This window comes from Erythrolamprus reginae, chromosome Z (assembly GCF_031021105.1).
Source record: "Erythrolamprus reginae isolate rEryReg1 chromosome Z, rEryReg1.hap1, whole genome shotgun sequence".
Lineage (NCBI taxonomy): Eukaryota > Metazoa > Chordata > Lepidosauria > Squamata > Dipsadidae > Erythrolamprus > Erythrolamprus reginae.
The window spans coordinates 130,013,219-130,035,644 of record NC_091963.1 but is presented as its reverse complement, the minus strand read 5'-3'; the positions used below and the strand labels follow the sequence as shown (position 1 = coordinate 130,035,644).

Genomic DNA, 22,426 nt, shown 5'->3' with positions numbered 1-22,426 from the left:
CAGGAGTCTGAAATGATGCTAATCCCCCCCCCCATTGTAAAATGGTTTGGGTGCATTACTATTTCAGCCCTGCACATAATTTCACGCATTACCACATCCACACTCCTTTCCCCTCCCCTCAAGCAGCCAATTGCAACCTGCAGTGAAAATTTGGCAAGCAAGGATCTTTTGGCTTCTTGCCATTTAGATATCCTACTGGTCCTGCCGTTATGCCAATCAATGGGAAAAGTGGGTGGGTTCCCGCTTTTGGCCTGCCAGGCCTTTCCTCGCTGAGGACCAGCTGTTCTGCCAATGAATTATTGCTGCCTACCACAACGAGGGCAAGGCAGAGAGGTTTCTGGCGCGAGAAAAGGAGAGAGCCTCTTCAGTTTTGTGGTGGATTAGAAATTTATTGAAACCTCAACAGGTCCCAGAGCTCTTACGGATACAGTATTTTTTACTACCACAAATCAATGCAGCCGTGGAACCGTTCCACATCAGTTTCACGAAGCAGAGCCGAGATCTCCCAATGTGAGTTTGCAATTTGCCAAAATCTGTCCATCTCGGAAGGGTCTTGCTAATCGTCCAAACCAGAATTGGGGTCTTGGTGGCTCTTCCTCCCATAGCCGAGTTCAGCTCCGCCACTGAGGAAAAGGTTGATCCCTGTGCAAAACGTAGCATCCGAAGCGAGATAAAGGGCGGCTTTTGCACACTCTTCTGGAGTCCCCATCCGTCCCATAAGCTGCAATCGTAACAGAGGAGAGAAAAAAGGAAAGCTAAATTCTCTGTCCGAGGAGGAACATACGCTGCCCTGATGCATTTATTTTTACCCATGAATCTTGGACCCTTGAAGAAAAAACAAAGATTCCTGAACTTCTGTGATAAGCTTATGATAAGTCAACAACTAGAACAGTGACCCCAAATCACAGGCTCTAATAGCCACATATTTCTCTCCTTGTACTTGCCAGTGTCAAGTCCGAGGAAAATCAGCAGATCCAGGCAGTTCGAATGGGTATAAAGATTTATTGCAAGTTAAGCTCTCTACAAGAATCTGAATAATGGTCAAAGCAATCCCAGCAACCAGTTAGGTCCCACAGAGTGGGTCCCGTCAACTAAACAATGCCGCTTGGCGGGACCCAGAGGAAGAGCCTTCTCTGTGGCGGCCCCGGCCCTCTGGAAACAACTCCCCCCAGAGATTAGAATTGCCCCCACCCTCCTTGCCTTTTGTAAGCTACTTAAAACCCACCTCTGCCGCCAGGCATGGGGGAATTGAGATACCCTTTCCCCCTAGGCCTTTACAATTTTATGCATGGTATGTCTGTATGTATGATTGGTTTTTTATTATAATGGGTTTTAATTGTTTTTAGTATTGGATTATTGTTATACACTGTCTTATTATTGCTGTTAGCCGCCCCAAGTCTCCGGAGAGGGGCGGCATACAAATCCAATAAATAATAAATGGATAAAATAAAATTTGGCAACAGAGAAGAGTCAAAGGAATTCAAGGTGGACTGGACTTAAAATCTCTTGTGGGCACAAAGAGACTCATACTTGATGACACATTTGACACACACCCTTCGCTCAGCTTAGTATTATTTCACATCTACAGTCTATCCGTGAATTAAATGTTAAGTTCAGATAGTCCTTGACTTCTAACAGTTCATATCGTGACCATTTAAAGTTACAACGGCACTGAAATGACATGACAATTTTTCACACTTATGACCTTTGTACTAGTAGTATCCCCAGGGTCACATGTTCAACATTCAGATGCTTGGCAACTGATTCATATTTAAGACGATTAGAATGTCAAAGTAATCAGTTTTCGCAACCTTCCGTCAACAAAAGTCAATGAGGGGTCCAGAGTCACTTAACCACCCTGTTACTAACTTAACAAATGCAATGCTTCACTTAACAACAGTGGCAACAAAAGTCGTAAAATGAGGCAAACTCACTTAACAAATGTTTTCCTTAGCAACATAAACATTGGGATCAATTGTAATTGAAACTCGAGGACTGCCTGTATATAAACCAGAAGAGTTTATCATCATCTTTACAGATAGTCCTCGACTTACAACAGTTCACTTAGTAACAAGAAAAGCAATTAAGCTAAGATAATATATGCAGATATCCTTAATTTGCACCATGCAAGAATCTTGCTGTTCTTGCTGCAAGAGCTTTGGTTGTATTTTCACAATGTTTATACTTCTACTTAAGAATTTAATTCGTTCTATGACCAGGTTCTTAAGTAGTAATGTTTGTAAGTAGAAGCAATTTGTCCCATAGGAATCAATGTAAAATCAAATAATGTGTGCAAACCCATTAGGAAAGAAATAAAAGCTCTGGATTTGGGTGGGAAGAGGAGGAGGAGGACAGTCGCTGCTGAACAAAAGAAGAAGGTGAGGAGAGGGGAATTTAAAAAAATCCAAAACTTTAAGGCTTTAAAAAAAAAAGAGGGACTCTGAAGTGGCGAGGAGGAGCACGCGCCTCCCATACACCAGTCGCAAGGCTGCCTCCCATACACTGCGCCAGAGAGAGAAACCCAGGGGAAATGGCAGGAAACTGGCTGGGCCTGCATGCTGCTTTCAAATTTCTGGGAAATTTTTCTAGGCTTGGGTTCTTAAGTAGAAAATGGTTCTTTAAAAAAGGCAAAAAAATCTTGAACACCTGGTTCTTATCTAGAAAAGTTCTTAAGTAGAGGCGTTCTTAAGCAGAGGTACCACTGTATATGGACCTCTGAAATATTATCTAGGTTGCCCAACCTTACATTTCCCATTTTCCCACAATGCACTTGCCTGAGCATCTTTGCCTTCCTTGACCATTGCCTCTGCATTGGCTGCCTGGTTTGAAAGCTTTTCCCATCCGGAAGTCCAAATATTGCTGGGCGAGATGCTGCAATTCCAATGGTTAGAGTGTGTTGACGAGGAAAACATTGTGGAAGAGCAACTAAACTGTTCTACTTTTATACCAACCCCCCCCCTCACAATTCCGTATTTTTATTTTTATAAATGTAACCTCATTAAATGAAATCAAAACTGCCTTACATATGCTGGTGCGGAGACTGATCAGTAGTTCCATTCAGACATTAGTTTCAGCCTTACTGTTAGATGGATGGACGGACGGATGGACGGATATAAGACACAGAGAGAGATGATAGAGAAATATGATAGAGTTGAGAAGGATGTAAGACACAGATGATAGAGAAATACAATAGAGTTGAGAAGGATATAAGACACAAAGATGATAGAGAAATATGATAGAGTTGAGAAGGATATAAGACACAGAGAGAGACGATAGAGAAATATGGTAGAGTTGAGAAGGATATAAGGCACACAGAGATGATAGAGAAATACAATAGAGTTGAGAAGGATATGACACAGAGGGAGAGGGGCGGCATATAAATCCAATGAAACTTGAAAAACTTGAAACTCCTTTCTGTGTCGCTTTACTGTTAAGGAATTAGTCCCTGAATTGAGAAGCATATTCAGGCTTCTCTGTGAACACAACCTAGATGACTGAAATGGGGGACAATTGCCTTTTTTTCTAGCAAAGGCTCCATCTCCTTGAAGTAATCTTTTGAGAACTAAAGATCTGATGCTAAGAGCCGCACAAAACCAGCAGGGGCTGCATTTGATCCAAAGTTTTGCAGGTTGTCTGTCCCAGCAGGAGGGAAAACAAACAAGTCTCTAACATTGTTTTGGAAAGAAAAACTATTAACAAATGATTTTTTTTCTTCTTCAAACATTCTTTTTTCTTCCTCAAACCCCTTAACTGATATTGAACCAGGCTGCTTATCACAGAACATTTTGCAAAGGGGTGTATTTGCTAACACTGTAAGGCTGATTGACACCAACCATATTACCTGTTGACTCTGACACCATGTTGGCTCTCATCTATAGCCATAGCTTTAGTCATCGCAATCACAGCACCCTGGAAATTGAAAGCATTGAAAAGTTATAAAGGGGAATCAGCAGCCTGACTGAGCTACATCTTCTTTCCTGCCTATCAGGCCAACTGTTCAAATCACTAGCTTCCATCTGCAATACAACCTCTGTCAAAGCAAAGGTTTGATAGAAAAGTTGATTCTCTCTCTCCCCACCCCTATTAATGATCTTCAAATAGTCTTTGTGAACCCTGATCCTGACATTCACTTACTGTTAAGCTGAAAGTAAGAATCCATCAGTTAATTAAGTGGCTCTAGTCCTTAAAATGAATTTGTGGTGTTATTAAATTATAAGGCAATTTAACCTTCCTGGAATTGAAAGCTTTTTATCTTGCCTTTAGGGTAAAAAGCTCCCCCATGCCGCAATATGGAAAGCAACACTGGCTTTTTAAACAAACTTACCAAAATCAGAGAAATAAATCCAACTGGCCCCTACAGTTCCCTGGAACAGCTTGATTCAGAGAAATGAACAAAAATATTTTCATTGGGGAAGATTTGATGACTTGACAATTCTAGAGGAGAAAATGGACCTATAAGACCGGAACATTTTGCTCTGGATTACCTTGGTTGCCACATACGGTACAGCTAACTTTTGTCCAAAGTGACCAACCATGCTCGCCACATTAATGATGTTTCCCTTTGTTTTCCGGAGGTAAGGCAGCGCAAACTGTTAACAGCCAAATGAAGAGAAGTAAAGAATTACAATAAGAAAGTGCACCAGCTCTAGATATTTATTTAGTATTGATTCAACTGAATTTTTTTAAATGTTAGCCATAATAAAGTAAAGGTGTTTAGCCATTCCTTAAGTAATCACAAAGGCTAGGATACACAAAGAATAGAAATGAGGAAAGGGGCGGGATAGTGGTGGATGGTTCAGTGAACTAGATGGATAGAAAAAGGTAGAAAAGGTCTTGAAATTAAGTAGCAACTTCGTTCAGATCCAGACAGACCTTGACTCCGATTGGATAGCAGAGTTGACTGACAACAAGTCAGTCGAGGTGACTGGGGCCCGTCCTTGTCCACCTGTCTGGGAGGAGTTTGACCTGGTGACACCTAATGAAGTGGACAAGGCTATTGGAGTTGTGAGTTCTGCCACCTGTTTACTGGATCCGTGTCCCTCTTGGCTGGTTTTGGCCAGCAGGGAGGTGACACGGAGCTGGGTCCAGATTGTCAATGCTTCTTTGGGGAGGGGCTCCTTTCTGGCTCCCTACAAGGAGGCACTTGTGCACCCCTTCCTCAAGAAGCCTTCCCTGGACCCAGCCTTACTTAACAACTATCATCCAGTCTCCAATCTTCCCTTTATGGGTGAGGCTGTCGAGAAGGTGATGTCACTCAAGCTCTAGCGGTCCTTGGAAGAAGCCGATTATCTAGTCCCTCAACAGTCAGGATTCAGGCCCGGCTACAGCACGAAAACTGCTTTGGTTGCGCTGATGGATGATCTCTGGCGGGACAGGGGTTTATCCTCTGTCCTGGTGCTTCTTGACCTCTCAGCGGCTTTTGATACAATCGATCATGGTATCCTTCTGTACTGACTGGAGGGGCTGGGAGTGGGAGGCACTGTTCTGCAATGGTTCTCCTCCTACCTCTCCGGTCAGTCACAGTCGGTGTTAGTGGGGGGTCAGAGGTCAATCTCTAGGTCTCTCCCTTGTGGGGTGCCTCAGGTCGGTCCTTTCCCCCTGACTTTTTAACATCTACATGAAACCACTGAGTGAGATCATCCAAGGGCATGGGGTGAGGTATCATCAATATGCAGATGATACCCAGTTATACATCTCCACCCCACATCCAGTCGGTGAAGCAGTGGAAGTGATGTGCCAGTGCCTGGAGGCTTTTAGGGTCTGGATGTCAACAAGCTCAAACTCAACCCAGACAAGACGGAGTGGCTGTGGGTTCTGTCTCCCAAGGACAATCCCATCTGTCCGTCCATTACCCTAGAGGGGGATTGCTGACCCCCTCAGAGAGGGTTCGCAACTTGGGCGTCCTCGATCCACAGCTAACATTGGAGCAACATCTTTCAGCTGTGGCGAGGGGGGTGTTTGCCCAGGTTTGCCTTGTGCACCAGTTGCAACCCTATTTGGACAGGGGGTCATTGCTCACAGTCACTCATGCCCTCATCACCTCGAGGTTCAACTACTGCAATGCTCTCTATATGGGGCTACCTTTGAAGAGTGTTCGGAAACTTCAGATTGTGCAGAATGTGGCCGCGAGAGCTATAGTGGGGCTTCCTAGATTTGCCCATGTCTTATCAACATTCTGCGGCTTGCACTGGCTGCCGATTAGTTTCCGGAAACAATTCAAAGTGTTGATAATGACCTATAAAGCCGTACGTGGCATCGGACCAGAATACCTACGGGACCGCCTTCTGCCGCGCGAATCCTAGTGGCCGATTAGGTCCCACAGAGTGGGCCTTCTCCAGGTCCCATTGACTAAACAATGTCATCAACTCCCACTTTTTCTTAGGGCCTAAGGCTGTCCAGACGCATTGGGACTACAATTCCCAGGATCCCAAGCCAACAATAGTGTTTCTAATCACTATAAAGCCAATACTAGGAAGAGTACCAGTATAAAGAAGCAAAATAAGATAGAGATGAAAAGATGAAACTTGGCCTCTTTCATTTGCAAACCCCACCACCCCACCCAAAATACTTCATCATGCATCTGGAGTAATTCTCCACAAAGCTGTTTCCAGAAAAGCTGCTAAAATTGAATTCCAGCTTCAAACATGATCCTGAAATATTTCATTCCCCGCTCTCCACTCATTCCTCTGAGATGAAATGTGGATTTTAAAGGCAAAGTGGAGACAGATTTTATCTCTCGGACAGCAGGAGCCTGTAACCATGGAAATGCATAGGCTGATCAGAACCAATCCCGAAAGCCTCAGGGGAGGGGTTGCTCTTCAGAAGATATGAAATTGAGATTTTCAATTGGACATTTGGTAAAGTGTAAATGAATGAGTCAGAGTGTTATTCTTGCCACTTTGACAGGCCCGTTTCCTCACTATGGAGAGTATAGATAGGAATCTAGGCAAGAAGAAAGAAGGACCCATCAAGGATTCTGCGTTGCGCTCTCTCCCAAAACTTTGCACCAATCCTTGATCTACAACTGCAGGGGCATGGGTAGGCTCCAAAATTTTCAGCAATGGGTTCTCTGCCCGATTGCTAGGGGGGTGCAGGGGGCTGGGTGGACATTTTCACCTTCCCCAGAAGTTTCCATGAGAAGTGGAAAATTTTTAATGAAGGGTTGGTCGTTGGTTTATGGAATTCACTTCCAGAAGAGGTCATGACAGCTGTCAGCCTTGATAGCTTCAAGGCAGGATTAGACAGATTCATGGATGCCAAGCATATAGATGGTTATTGAAACGGATGTCCAAGTGCCGCCTCTATGTTGGTAGAGGCAGGCAGGATTCCCTTGAGAACCATTTGTTGGGGGTCAAGGGAAAGGGAGGGTCTTGCCTTCTCTTTCTGCTCAAGATCCCCATGGACAATTGGTGGGCCACTGTGTGACACAGAATGCTGGACTCGATGGGCTTTCAGCATGGCTCTTCTTATGATCTTATGTTCTTAAGTGCAGGGCTCATGCAGAGGCTCGGGAAGGGCGAAAACTGCTTTCACCAGGTTCTGGAGGCCAGAAATTTTCAGACTTCCAGAACTTCTGGGATGCCCACTTTTTGCCGTCCCCAAGCCTCTGCACAGGTCCTGCACTTACCTCGCATCCACATGGGCCGCGTGGAGACTCCTGGAAGGGAAGGAGCGGGGTGGGTGGGGCCAGCCAGGGGTGAGATTTGGCGATTTGCTGAACCGGCCATAATGTTACTACGGGTTCACACAAATCCGTAGCAGTCCACTCCCGCTGCAGGATAAGAAATTAAATGTAGACAATATCAGTGTGGTAAAAAGCCATCTTGAATGCATATGCTTTGCCCCTAGTCCTCGGAGAAGGGTGGCACATAAATCTAATTTAATAATAATAATAATAATAATAATAATAATAATAATAATAATAATAATAATAGTAATAATAGTAATAATAGTAATAATAGTAATAATAGTAATAATAGTAATAATAATAACAGTACAGCAGTACAACACAGCAAACGAGATCACTATGCTGGATTTCGTATTTTATCACCAGTAGGGCGCTTCCCAAGCACCTAGGACTGCGTGATGTAGCGGCGAATTATGTTTATAATAATAGTAATAGTAATAATAATAATAATAACAAGAAGAAGAAGAAGAAGAAGAAGAAGAAGAAGAAGAAGAAGAAGAATATAGAAGAAGAATATAGAAGAAGAATATAGAAGAAGAATATAGAAGAATATATATAATTCAAATAAATATATCTGAAAAGCTACCTTGGCCATTAAGAAACCGCTGACAACATTGAGGTCCATGAGATTACGGAATTCTTGGGCAGATACATCATCGATTCTTTGATCAGGGGGATCTATTTGGCAGAGAAAGAGAGAGAGGATATTGCATAAATCAATATAGATTGCCTTCTTGCTCCCCGGTGGATGTATTTTGCTTTTCTAGGTGCTTATTCCAAATCAATCCTGAGGACCATGCATCACCTAGGTCAGTTTGCGCACCAAATAAAAGCCATGCTTAATCAACTTCGCCAATGTTATCCTTGCTGGCTCGGTCTTGTTTCTCCAAAGTGATGACAGAGGAGATCCAGTTCAATTGGTTCAACTGGTTAATTACATTCTCTGTCTATCCAATTCTCTTACAGGGTTGCTATGGAGATAAAACTGGAGAGACTTTCACAGGTTGATGGAAGTTGTAACCTAACCCATAGGGGAGCGTCGGGTTGAGGAAAGTAATTTATCCCGCTCATAAAAATTGACAGATGCCTTTACAGAAATCTACAGGGACGCAATGTGATAAAACCAACCTCAAACAAGTTAGAAACAATTGAAAAAAAAATTAAATAAATAAGAATGAAGGTGGAGGTTCATTCTCCGAGCCTGTGAGTTGGTTTCCGAATTTTTTCATTTCCAGGCTAGGTGATATCTTCAGCAGAGTTTAGGAGATATCAACGCTCTTCTGTTTATACCAACTTTGTATGGTTGGTAGGTGATGGAGAAGTCACATCAGGTGAGGGTCTTTGGGGTGGGTCTTGTGATCTTTCCATCACAAGACCTACTGACCACATGAAGAGAAGAACACCGTCATTGGGGGATGGGACTTTTTGCCTCCGCCAGTTGGATGAAGCTCTTTCCTCCGCAGCAGCTGATCGGCCGCTGCCTTCTCTCCCTCGCCCAAAGGCCCCTAGCTCTTCGCCCCAGCCCTTTCGTCACAAAAATCCACATTCAGCCACAGCCTTTTGGCCACATGGGACACTTTGCCACCATCCAATCAGAACAGTTGTTACAAAATGCTACTTTTGGAAGGAAAGAATGGGACAGTTTGCTCTTTCATACACACACCAGTTGAATGATAGAGATGGAAGGGGTCTCAGTGGCCATCTAGTCTGACCCCCCTTCTCATTCAGGAGACTTACAGAATGATAGAGAGGGAAGGGGCCTCAGTGGCCATCTAGTCTGACCCCCCTTCTCATTCAGGAGACTTGCAGAATGATAGAGAGGGAAGGGACCTCAGTGTCCATCTAGTCTGACCCCCCTTCTCATTCAGGAGACTTGTAGATGTGAAGATGTTACCTAGCTTGATAACGTAACGTTTGGAAACCAGCCCACAAGCTTGGAGAACGAACTTCCACCCCGGCACAGATGTCAAGATAAGAGGGTGTCTATGCATATGTTTTTGGGAATCCCCAGTAGTACAGAAATTTTGGAAAGAAGTGCAAGAGGATACTAATAGAATGTTAAATATACAATGGACAATTACAAAGGAAATGGAGATATTTATCAAAAGGAAAAAGATGGGAGAATTTAGAGAAATAAAAGAAGGAGCGATAGAAAGCGCTCAGGTGTTAATAGTCCTAGGCTGGAAGAATGCGACAAAATGGACAATACAAAATTGGTATTGGTACATGGTGGATCATATTCAATTTGAGATTATGGATAAGAGGATGAATTCAGCCAATGAAACTAATCTGCGGGAACTGATGGGACAATGAGACAAGGTAAGAGGATATATGGTTAGTAGAATTCGAGACCAAGGTATAAAGAATAAATTAGAATCACTTTATAATGTGTAAGTAGATATATTGCTCTTGAATTAAAATGTTATATAGAAATTATGCCCCCAATTTGGTGGAGCGGTATGAATGTTGTTTGGTGGTGGGCACTTAACACTGAGCACATTGTTATGTATTGTGTGAATGTTTATTGTTATTATGAAAATCAATTTTAAAAATTTATTTTTTTAAAAAAGGAGAGAATGAACTTCCACCCTCATCCTCCACCCGAGCTACAGATATTCACTACTATCGCATAAATAAGAATTCTGTGAGGATTAGTGGGATAAGTAAGAACATTTTAAATGGTTAGCAAGACAGGCCCAATCATTTTGGAAATGACTCACGCCCGCCAGCATTGTTCACCAGGCAATCTAGTTGTCCATACTGTCCTATGGTCACCGACACCAACCTCTGTAGAGAAGGTATAGGGTAAAAAGAGAAATATTTCAGGAATAGTAGGAGCTGTGGTGGCGCAGTGGTTAGAATGCAGTACTGCAGGCTAATTCTACCCACTGCCAGCAGTTTGTTCTTTAGTGGCTCAAGGTTAACTCGCCTTCCATCTTTCCGAGGTTGGTAAAATGAGCACCCAGATTGTTAGGAGAAAGTGGTATATAAGTCTTATTGCTATGTGGAAGATCAAGAGGAGAATCTGGCTCCTTACAATCTTTTGCAATCTTCTTAAACAACCAAGTCTAAGCATAAACTTTTGTTATCAGCATGAGAAATGTGGGCAGTTGGAGAGTCCTGCAGAAGTAATAAAGGAGGGTAGATTTAAGGCAATTTTCCAAGGATGTGAGCTGTGAAGCTGTGATACAGCCATCTTTCTGAAGCTAAGTAAGTATAAATCTACACAGTATTAGTATTTGGATGGGAACCGTGTGGGAAATGTAAACATCTAGGCAGGGATCACATGTACGTATTTGCACAAAGTAAAGGCTAAAGAGAGATGAAGTATTTGAGTATTGCCCACAAGATCATATGCTGCAAAGTCCTACCAGTCAATGACTACTTCAGTTTCAACCGCAACAACACAAGAGCACGCAACAGATTCAAACTTAATACGAACCGCTCCAAACTTGACTGTAAAAAATATGATTTCAACAATTGAGTTATCGGAGCATGGAACTCATTACCGGACTCAATTGTGTCAACCCCTAACCCCCAACATTTCTCCCTTAGACTCTCCACGATTGACCTCTCCAGGTTCCTAAGAGGCCAGTAAAGGACGTACATAAGTACACTGGTGTGCCTTTCGTCCCCTGTCCAATTGTCTTTCCTTTCTCTCACTTATCATATATATTTTCTTTCTTTCATATATCCTCTCCTCTAAGTTCACTTTACCCTTATATATATTACTACATGTCTATTTTTCTTCCTATGTATTTGTGTGTTGGACAAATGAATAAAATAGATAGATAGATGATAGATAGATAGATAGATAGATAGATAGATAGATAGATAGATAGACAGATAGATGATAGATAGATAGATAGATAGATAGATAGATAGATAGATAGATAGATAGATAGATAGATAGATAGATAGATAGATAGATATACAACCAATGAGAATAGATAAAAGATTTGCCATCTTACCTATTCCTCCATAGCTGTTATTCAGGGGAATGTTTTCCCGAAGTTCCATAGATCATGAATTGCTATTGTTAATTTCAGTGACACTGGTTAGCACTTGTTCTGCACATTTACCCCAAAATAAGGGTAGTGTTGATACAGGTGACCCTTTGAGCCAACCCTGCGCTACCATGTTTCCCTGAAAATAAGACTCTGTCTTATATTTTTTTGAACCCTGAAATAAGCACTTGGCCTTATTGCCATGCACTCAAAAGCCCGATTGGGCTTATTATCAGGGGATGCCTAATTTTGAGGAAATAGAGTAATTTCCACAATGCACAAGGCTTTTTTAAACTACTGTTTGTTGAATAAGCTAGACAAGGCCTCTCTGCTCAGAATACAAAACCAGAAGCCACAATTTACAAACCCGACTGGCTGAGTTTGCATTTTATGCTAAATCAAAACAAAAAATGTCACATGAACATAGTGTGCAGTGTGTGAATCCAATGGTTGTGTTACAACTGCTTTCAACTCAGCATTATATCCAAAACAAAAAATAAGGTGAAGAATTTGGGTTAGGGTTTCCCAACCTTGGCAACTTTAACATGCCTGGACTTCATTTACTAGAATTCCCCAACCGACTGGCTGGTTGGGGTATTCTGGGAGTTGAACACTACCACTTCCTTAAAGTTGCCAAGGTTGGGAATTAACATTTGCATTGGATATATTAGATAGAAGATTGACGGCAGAAAAAGACCTCATGATCTATCTAGTCTGCCCTTATACTATTTCCTGTATTTTATCTAAGGGTGGACATATGTTTATCCCAGGCATGTTTAAATTCAGTTCCTGTGGATTTACCAACCACATTTGCTGGAAGTTTGTTCCAAGCATCTACTACTCTTTCAGTAAAATAATATTTTCTCACGTTACTTCTAATCTTTACCCCATCTAACCTCAGATTGTGCCCCCTTGTTCCTGTGTTTGCTTTCCTCCTGAAACTTATTTAACATATTTAAATGTTTCGATCATGTCCCCCCTTTCCCTTCTGTCCTCCAGACCAGTGATTTTCAACCTTTTTTGAGCCGCGGCACATTTTTTACATTTACAAAACCATGGGGCACGTTGAGTGGGGGGGGGGGCGGCTAAAAAAAGTTTGGACAAAAAAATTCTCTCTCTTCCTCCCTTTCGCTCTATTTCTCTCTCCCTCTTTTTTTCTCTCTCTTTCCATCCCTTTCTTTCTCTCTTCCTTCTTCCCTCTTTTTTGCTCTCTTTCTCTCTCCCTCCCTACTTCCCTCTATGTCTTTCTCTCTCCCACCTTCCCTCCCTCTCTTTCTCTCTCTCTCTCTCTTGCTTTCTTTCTTTCTCTCTCTCTCTTGCTTTCTTTCTCTCTTGTTCTCTTTCTCTCTTGCTTTCTCTCTCTCTTGCTTTCTCTCTTGCTTTTTTTCTCTCTCTTGCTTGCTTTCTCTCTTGTTTTCTTTCTCTCTCTCTCTCTCTCTTGCTCTTTCTTTCTCTCTTTCTCTCTCTTTCTCTCTCTGAGCTTCACGGCACACCTGACCATGTCTTGTGGCACACTAGTGTGCCACGGCACACTGGTTGAAAAACACTGCTCCAGACTATACAGATTGAGTTGTACTTGAGTTGGACTTCAGGGTGAGAAGTTACATTGCAGAAGTGATGGAAAAAATGCAGAAGTTCAAGAAAGCCACAAGAAATAAGCTCCAGATTTAGGAAAGGAACCACCCAGGAAGAGAAGTCCAGCCTACCTTCATGTCTGCTTCACAAAGGACATCACAGACCACAAAGCGACCTTCTCCAGATCCGCCACCTTCTGAAAGTTCCCTCTCAAGACCTTTTCCTATTTCTTCTGCAAAGAGATGCAAAGTGCATGGGGAAATGGAAGGGAAGGATAACCATTTTATCTTTTAGCCCTGCATGGCATTGGACCAGAGTACCTCCGGAACCGCCTGCTACCGCACAAATCACAGCGACCGATAAGGTCCCACAGAGTTGGCCTTCTCCGGGTCCCGTCAACCAAAAAATGTCGTTTGGCGGGCCCCAGGGGAAGAGCCTTCTCTGTGGCAGCCCCAGCCCTCTGGAATCAACTCCCACTGGAGATTAGAACTGCCCCCACACACCTTGTCTTTCGTAAATTACTCAAGACCCATCTATACCGCCAGGCATGGGGGAGTTGAGACACCTTTCCCCCAGGCTTTTTTATATTTATGTTTGGGTGTGTATATGTTGTTTGCTTTTTTAAATATGATAGGGTTTTATGTGCTTTTTAATATTAGTTTTGTTTTCGCTGGAATATTGTTTTTATTATTGTTGTCAGCCGCCCCGAGTCTTCGGAGAGGGGCGGCATACAAATCTAATAAATTTAATTGAATTGAATTGAATCTGAAATTATTACCTGGAGTCTTTAGATGCCTCTCTAGTTTCAAGTAAAATTAACAGGTGTGCCACTCCGACCTGGGAAATTGATTTCCACCAACCCCTGGAAAAGTTTTCACAGCAGGAGTTGAAAACATGTGGCCCAATAGTTTCCACTGTATATTTTTTTAAACTGTTTTAGAATACAGTGGGAATATATCTAGCTATTTCTACTCAATTGGAACTGGTAGTTACAATAATTTTGAATTAAACAAAAAGCATTTTTGCCTTCCCTCAGGCCCCCAGGAGAACTCTACAGACTTCAAAACCTTCTGTGTACCCTGTTTTTTTTGCAAAAATGACTGAAAACGGGTCCATTCTTGCAAAATATATATATATATATATATATATGGGACACGCAGAAAATCTGCAGAATTGGATGCCTGCAGAATGTTCTTCTGGACCAGGAAAGACAAAAACTTTTTTTTCTTACCTCTTTGAAATCTTGATGCGGATATCTGCGAGACCGCCTTCTGCCATACGAATCCCAGCGACCGGTTAGGTCCCACAGAGTTGGCCTTCTCCGGGTCCCGTCGACTAAACAATGTCATCTGGCGGGACCCAGGGAAAGAGCCTTCTCTGTGGTGGCTCCGACCCTCTGGAACCAGCTCCCCCCAGAGATTAGGATTGCCCCCATCCTCCTTGCCTTTCGTAAACTCCTTAAAACCCACCTCTGCCATCAGGCATGGGGGAATTGAAACATCTCCCCCTTGCCCATGTAGTTTTTGTGTATGATTCGATTGTGTGCTTGTTTTTTTATATATTGGGGTTTCTTTTTTGGATTTTTTAACCTAAGACTGTAATTTAGATTGCTAAATATTAGATTTGTTACTGCGTACTGTTTTTTTTTTACCATTGTTGTGAGCCGCCCCGAGTCTGCGGAGAGGGGCGGCATATAAATCCAATAAATCTAATCTAATCTAATCTTATACACCGGTGCATTTTATAGTCTGAAAAATGTGGCACCTTCTCTAATCTAAAAATCTGAATGTGTCCTACAGCACCATGTGAGGTTGATGGATTTCATTAAAATGAATGTGCCACCATGAACTGCAGCATGCTTCATTTGCAATGCATGAAGTTGATCACTTATTCATCTGATTTTTTTTTACTTGCAACTTTCTGTTGTCCAAACATGGTATCTTCTTTTAATCTATCAAACTGATCACCTAATTGGGAGCAGGATTATAAATAATCAAATATAAAGCAAGAGCAAACAGAGCTTTCTAGGTCTTACCTTCAGATGCTGGTGCACAGAAGACCACTTTGGCTCCATGATGAACTGGAAAGGGGAAAAAAACACAAGTGGAATATTTCAAAACAAATCCCAGTGACATCATCTGATGAGAAATACAGAAATGTGATATAGTAAGTTAACAGGTAGTCCTTGACTTATATAACCATTTGTTTGGTGACCATTTGAAGCAACATCAGCACTGGGGAAAAAATGACTTAGGTCACGTGTGGTTCTAATACTTATGGCCAACAAAATTTGGTTGCTTGGCAATCAGCATATGGTTATGATGGTTGCATCATAGAACAGTTGCAGGATCTAGGCATGGCTAGTTTAATAAAAAGAAGGACTAGGGGAGATGTGATGGCAGTGTTCCAATATCTCAGGGGTTGCCACAAAGAAGAAGGAGTCAACCTATTCTCCAAAGCACTTAAGGCTAGAACAAAAAGCAATGGGTGGAAACTAAACCAGGAGAGAAGGAACTTAGAACCAAGGAGAAATTTCCTGACAGCCAGAACAGTTGATCAGTGGAACAGAAGTTGTGAATGCTGCAACACTGGAAGTTTTTAAGAAGATGTTGGATAATCATCTTTCTGAAGTAGTGTAGGGTTTCCTGCCTAAGCAGGGGGTTGAACTAGAAGACCTCCAAGGTTCCTTCCAACTCTGTTGTTGTTGCTGCTGCTGCTGCTGTTGTTATTAACCATTCTGGGAAATATATGATCATCATTTGCAACCTTAGCACTAGTTTCCAACAAGCAAAATTAATGGGAGATGGATTTGCTCAACAAATCCCTCTGATTTATGCAACTGCAGTTACTTGCTTAATGACCATGGGGAAAATGTTGCAAAATCAGGAATGACTCACTTAACAATAATCTTATTTTATTTGTTTGTTTGTTGAGTTGATTTGATTTGATTTGTATGCCGCCCCTCTCCATAGACTTTAACCCAAGGAAATTCTGGTCTTAATTTTTGACATAAATCGAGGACTGTTTCTATAATATTGGTTCCTTTCACCCAATAACAGCTTATAAATATGGAATCTATTATGTGTCAGACTAGTGTTTTTCAACCTTGACAACTTTCAAAATATGTGGATTCCAATTCTTAGAGTTGAAGTCCACACATCTTACAGTTCCCAAGATCGACTACTGGTCCATTCGGAAAACTTTATAATTTTTCAGAAGAAAGGAGGCAGCATTTGTGGAAGGATAAATACGAAAAGCAAATGGATAATTATTGTATTATAATGTAGACGGAAGTATTGAACATGTTTTTGAGTGGGGGGGGGGGAAATTAACCCGGTGGGGAAAAAAGCCTATTCAATAGAAACTTTCCTTTATATATATGATTACTCTATTTTTCATAGTACACACCTTAGTTTTTGGGGAGGAAAATGTGGGTGAATCTGCCTACTAGATATTCATTTGCCTAGCATGCTTAGTCTGGTCAGCTTCAGCACATTATTTTATCCCCTGGTTAGGGCTGGAAAAAACATTATTTAGAGCAAGTAGCAATGAAAAAAAAAAGCCTGCAAAGAGTTAGGGTGGGAAAAAACATTCGAGAGAGTAGCAATGAAAAAAGCCTGCAAGCCAGTAAGAGCTGAGAAGATTGTTAGTCCCTCCTTAGGGCTGAAAATAAAAGTTCAAAAAAGCTACATTCATAGTATAAGACACACCCAAATTTTCAGGCGGGGAAAATACCTTTTTTTTTTTGAAGGCAGAAGAAGAAACTAATAAGAGGGGCGGCATACAAATCTAAATAAATAAATAAATTTTAACTCACTTTCAAGCTATAGTGAAAAACTGGGGGCTGAAGGTGAACTGAAAAAAATGTCAAAGGTAATTCATTAAAATTTATTTAGAAACATAGAAACATAGAAGTCTGACGGCAGAAAAAGACCTCATGGTCCATCTAGTCTGCCCTTATACTATTTTCTGTATTTTATCTTAGGATGGATATATGTTTATCCCAGGCATGTTTAAATTCAGTTACTGTGGATTTATCTACCACGTCTGCTGGAAGTTTGTTCCAAGGATCTACTACTCTTTCAGTAAAATAATATTTTCTCATGTTGCTTTTGATCTTACCCCCAACTAACTTCAGATTGTGTCCCCTTGTTCTTGTGTTCACTTTCCTATTAAAAACACTTCCCTCCTGGACCTTATTTAACCCTTTAATATATTTAAATGTTTCGATCATGTCCCCCCTTTTCCTTCTGTCCTCCAGACTATACAGATTGAGTTCATTAAGTCTTTCCTGATACGTTTTATGCTTAAGACCTTCCACCATTCTTGTAGCCCGTCTTTGGACCCGTTCAATTTTGTCAATATCTTTTTGTAGGTGAGGTCTCCAGAACTGAACACAGTATTCCAAATGTGGTCTCACCAGCATTCTATATAGCGGGATCATAATCTCCCTCTTCCTGCTTGTTATACCTCTAGCTATGCAGCCAAACATCCTACTTGCTTTCCCTACCACCTGACTGCACTGTTCACCCATTTTGAGACTGTCAGAAATCACTACCCCTAAATCCTTTTCTTTTGAAGTATTTGCTAACACAGAACTGCCAATACAATACTCAGATTGAGGATTCCTTTTCCCCAAGTGCATTATTTTACATTTGGAAACATTAAACTGCAGTTTCCATTGCTTTGATCATTTATCTAGTAAAGCTAAATCATTTACCATATTACAGACGCCACCAGGAATATCAACCCTATTGCACACTTTAGAGTCATCGGCAAATAGGCAAACCTTCCCTACCAAACCTTCCCCTATGTCACTCACAAACATATTAAAAAGAATAGGACCCAGAACAGACCCTTGTGGCACACCCGCTTGTAACCTGACTCTGTTCAGAATACTCGCCATTAACAATAACTCTCTGATGTCTACGCTTCAGCCAGCTGCAAATCCATTGATCTATCCAGGGATTAAAGTCCAATCTTCACTAATTTATCTATCAGCTCTTTATGTGGAACCGTATCAAAGGCTTTGCTGAAGTCCAGGTAGGCAATATCCATGGCACCACCTTCATCCAACACCTTTGTGACATAGTCAAAGAAATCAATGAGATTAGTCTGACATGATTTGCCTTCAGTAAAGCCATGCTGATTTGGGTCCAATAAGTTATTGTTTTTTAGGTGCTGATTTATCCTCTTTTTGAGTAGAGTCTCCATCATTTTAACTACAACTGATGTCAAGCTAACTGGCCTGTAGTTACCAGCTTCTTCTCTACTGCCCTTCTTGTGGATAGGCACAACACTGGCCATTCTCCAATCCTCAGGAACATCTCCTGTTAACAAGGATTGGTTAAACAAATCAGTCAGGGGGGTAGCAATGACAGATCTGAGTTCTTTAAGAACTCTGGGGTGGATGCCATCTGGACCCATTGCCTTATTTATCTTTAATCGTTCTACCTTTGAAATATGAAAAAGTAAAAAAAAATACAGATGGCCCTCAAAACTTAAATAGTCCATTTAGTGGTCATTGGAAGTTATAATGGCACTGGAAAAAAATGACTTTTCAATCTTATGACTATTGCAGCATCTCCATGGTCAAAATTCAGATGCTTGGCAACGGAATCATATTTATGATGGTTGCAATAATCTGAGGTCATGTGATCTTTTGTGATCCTCTGCCAAGCAAAATTAATGAGCAAGCCAGATTCACTTAACAAATGTGTTACGAGAATAGAATAGAATTCTTTATTGGAGAAGCGTGATTGGACACACAAGGAATTTGTCTTTGGTGCAGGTGCTCTCAGCGTACATAAAAGAAAAGATACATCTGTCAAGAATCATGATGTACAACACTTAGTGATTGTCATAGGGCCAAATAAACAAGGAAACAATCAATATTAATAAAAAACGCTAGGGATACAAGCAACAGGTTAAGTCATACAGTCATAAGTGGGAGAAGATAGGTCATAGGAATGATGAGAAAAAACTAGTAATAATATTAATGCAGACTTAGTGAATAGTTTGACCGTCTGGAGGGAATTATTTATTTAGCAGAGTGATGGTGTTTGGGAAAAAGTGTTCTTGTGTCTATTTTTCTTAGTGTGTAGTGCTCTGTAGTGACGTTTTGAGGATAGGACTTGAAACTGTTTATGTCCAGGATGCGAGGGATCTGTAAATATTTTCACCACCCTCTTTTTGACTTGTGCAGTATACAGGTCCTCAATGGAAGGCAGGTTGGCAGCAATTGTTTTTTCCTCTGAAGTCTGTGTGGCTCATGTTGGGTTGCAGAACCAAACTAATTTAATTACAGCAATGGGGCACCTAACTGTGGCAAGGAAGATAATAAAATGTGGCCAGTTTCAATTAACAAATGTCTTTCTTAGCAACAGAAATATTGGGTTCAGTTGTGGTCCTCAATTGAGGAGTATGGGTGCTATAAATATAAAGAGAGAGTGAGAGTCTCCAGAAACCCAGTTTTCTGAATTTAGTTTGTTCCTCATTTGGTAACATGGACACAATCTGTTTGTGTGCCCTTCAGAAAGACAGGATGTTGTTTCAGTCTGTTTCCTGGATGGAAGGGCCATTTTGACACAGCAGGCAGAATTTATTTTGTTTTAGTGAAACTTTTCTCAACATTTCTCAACCTTAGCGACTTTAAACTGTTTGGACTTCAACTCCCAAAATCTTCCCAGCTGATTGAGCTGCACTGCCCAATCAGAGTGGTTCAAGCTAAGAAGGCTGAACTCTGACACAAAATCTGATATTAGGTAAAGTTACACATTCCAAAGTCCTGCAGTTTAAACAATGGTTGGATTCACATAAAGCACTAAACCCACTGATTGCAATAGGGAGTTTCGTGTTTCCCAAAAAACATGATTCTTTCATTTTCTTTTATAGCTTCCTAAAAGGATTTTAGGAATTTATATATGCTAAAGGAATTTATATATATATGCTAAAGGAATTTACATATGCCAAACTAAATGGCAATGAGACAGAGAGAGAGAGAGAGAGAGAGAGAGACAGAGAGAGAGAGAGAGAGAGGAGAGAGAGAGGGAGAGAGGGAGGGAGGGAGAGAGAGAGAGAGTGAGTGAGAGAGAGAGAGAGAGAGAGAGAGAGAGAATCTGCTAAATAATTTATATATGCTAAATTAAACAGCAATTCTGTTCAGGGGTAGTCCCGGATAGCAGATGTTGCTGAGGGCGGGGAGACGAGATTTATTTGATTCTAGACATCTGAGTATATACAGAGGTCTCGTTCTAAATATTATTTAGAATAGACCTACTTCAGTTCAACACATTAACTTTGAGGCTAAACCTTCATGCCAGACTGCACTGAAGATACGAAGACTTTTTTCTCTTGTAAAATCTCCCTGCTTCTCTTCCCACGCCCCACTCCATCTCCCTAATCTCACCAAATTCTCTCACGATGCCTTCGCCAATGCCGCGGGTACCCCCTGTCACTATGACGACCTTGCCCGGGTACCGCTGCCCACTTGCCATCCCGATCAAAATCAGTCTCGATTTCCAAGCGATCCAGCTAATCTTTGGACACAAAGTTTCAGCCTCCTGAAGTTTTGACGTTTACGCATGCTCCATCTCCAGCGGCATGCTGGGAAATGGAGTCTTTTTTGTTTTCTGTTGTTTTCATTGGCGGGGTGGGATGGGAGATATCATAATTCACTTCCGCGTGTCCGGAGCAGTAAGTGGAATAGAATGGAATAGAATGGAATAGAATGGAATAGAATAGAATTTTATTGGCCAAGTGTGATTGGACACACTAGGAAATTATCTTGCATATTGGTATAATGAATTTGCCTTGGAAATAGGACTGCAGTAAATTTATTTCATTCTTTATGTACAATCATAAATTATGGTACAGAGTTAAAATATATAAAAATAAAAACAGACTGAACAACCATTTGACTGGGATGGTATAAGGTCCCCTGCCTCAAGCAGGGGGGTTAGACTAGAATATCTCCATGGTTCCCTTCCAGCCCTATGATTCCAGGTTCTATGCTTGCTGGGGAATTCTGTGTATCAAAGTTCCAGGTAACATCCAAAATTAAATCAGAGCCCAAGTCAAGGTATTCCTCGAAGTTCCAATTTATTTCCTGAGCCATCCTGGCACCTCCACTGGGGAACCCGAATCTGCTCTTCCCACCCAGTTGAAACTTCACATGACTTGCCCCCCACCCACAAACTTGTCGCTTTGCCCACTCAGGTTGGGCCAGGGTGGCTACTCCTTCTGCTTCCACCCAGGTGGTGGACATATGATGGCCTTGAACTTCTCAAAAAAATGCTTTGGGGCTGCATCTGCACCCCTCCCGAGTTCCCATAAACATCAGGCCTTCTTCAGATAGTGTGGCAAGCCATTGATTTATCACCAACTTCTGCACCGGTTTGACACTAGGAGTTGAAGTCAATACATCTTAAAATTGGCACAGTTAAGAAACTTGCTCTATACTAGTTGCAATTTTATAAGTCTTATAAAACTGGAGTACAGTATATGGCATAAATGGATTCAAAAAAGATACATGACAGAAGAAACGTAAGCCTAAGGTTACACTTGTACTGAATCAATTGACTATCTCACTATAAGGTTTATTAGGCAATAGGGGTTTATGTTAAAAATTATTCTTCTTTTCTCTTCCTCTCTCTTTTTCTTTATTACTAATACATATTAACCAAGATTGATGTAAGCTCCGTTTTCCCATCATTTGTTTTTATCTATGTGCTATTTTAAAAAAAACTAAGAATGCATACCAAAAACGGGTAGCAATCTGCAAATAGATGTATGTATTTTTACTTGTAATAAAAAACCAAAATAAAACAGAAAAAAACCCTGGAGTTTCATGGGCCCCAGATAACTGCAGGTCTTGAGGCCCACGCTCAGGGATTTCCAGAAGATGCCACTAAATTGGAATCTTTATTATACCAGAGAAATTTTATTAAATAAATGGGAAACAATGTTGACTGCATTAATTTCACCTTAATGAAACTCACATGAAAAATGGTGTGGAATGAAGTTTAATTTTGTCCTGACAATATCTATCTTTTGGAATATGGACTCCAACATTCCATTCAAGGCTGTGCTGCTGCTAACTCTCCAAAAGTTGTGTGTTCCTGGTTGTTGACATCATTACATCAAATATCAATGAAAA

The 22,426-nt window shown here is 41.3% G+C and overlaps 1 protein-coding gene across 1 annotated transcript; it reads right to left on the bottom strand.

Moving 5' to 3' along the window:
- Positions 1 to 368: 368 nt before the first annotated feature.
- HSD17B14 (hydroxysteroid 17-beta dehydrogenase 14) lies at positions 369 to 20,827 on the bottom strand. Its single transcript, XM_070728145.1, has 9 exons — positions 20,678 to 20,827; positions 15,305 to 15,349; positions 13,401 to 13,501; positions 10,408 to 10,474; positions 8,274 to 8,365; positions 4,485 to 4,589; positions 3,842 to 3,909; positions 2,775 to 2,871; positions 369 to 721 (listed from the first exon to the last, which is right to left on the bottom strand). The coding sequence occupies exons 1-9, from the start codon at positions 20,763 to 20,765 to the stop codon at positions 557 to 559; spliced, it is 828 nt and encodes a 275-aa protein (XP_070584246.1). The 5' UTR covers positions 20,766 to 20,827; the 3' UTR covers positions 369 to 556.
- Between the last annotated feature and the right edge of the window lie 1,599 nt (positions 20,828 to 22,426).

Coding starts and splice junctions, on each gene's coding strand:
- HSD17B14 (XM_070728145.1), bottom strand. CDS start 20,765: ATGGCAAGTGGGCAGCGGTACCCGGGCAAGGTCGTCATAGTGACAGGG. Junction 4,590..8,273: donor GCGGTTTCTTAATGGCCAAG/GTAGCTTTTCAG, acceptor GGCTGTTAACAG/TTTGCGCTGCCTTACCTCCG. Junction 3,910..4,484: donor TACCGTATGTGGCAACCAAG/GTAATCCAGAGC, acceptor TTCAATTTCCAG/GGTGCTGTGATTGCGATGAC.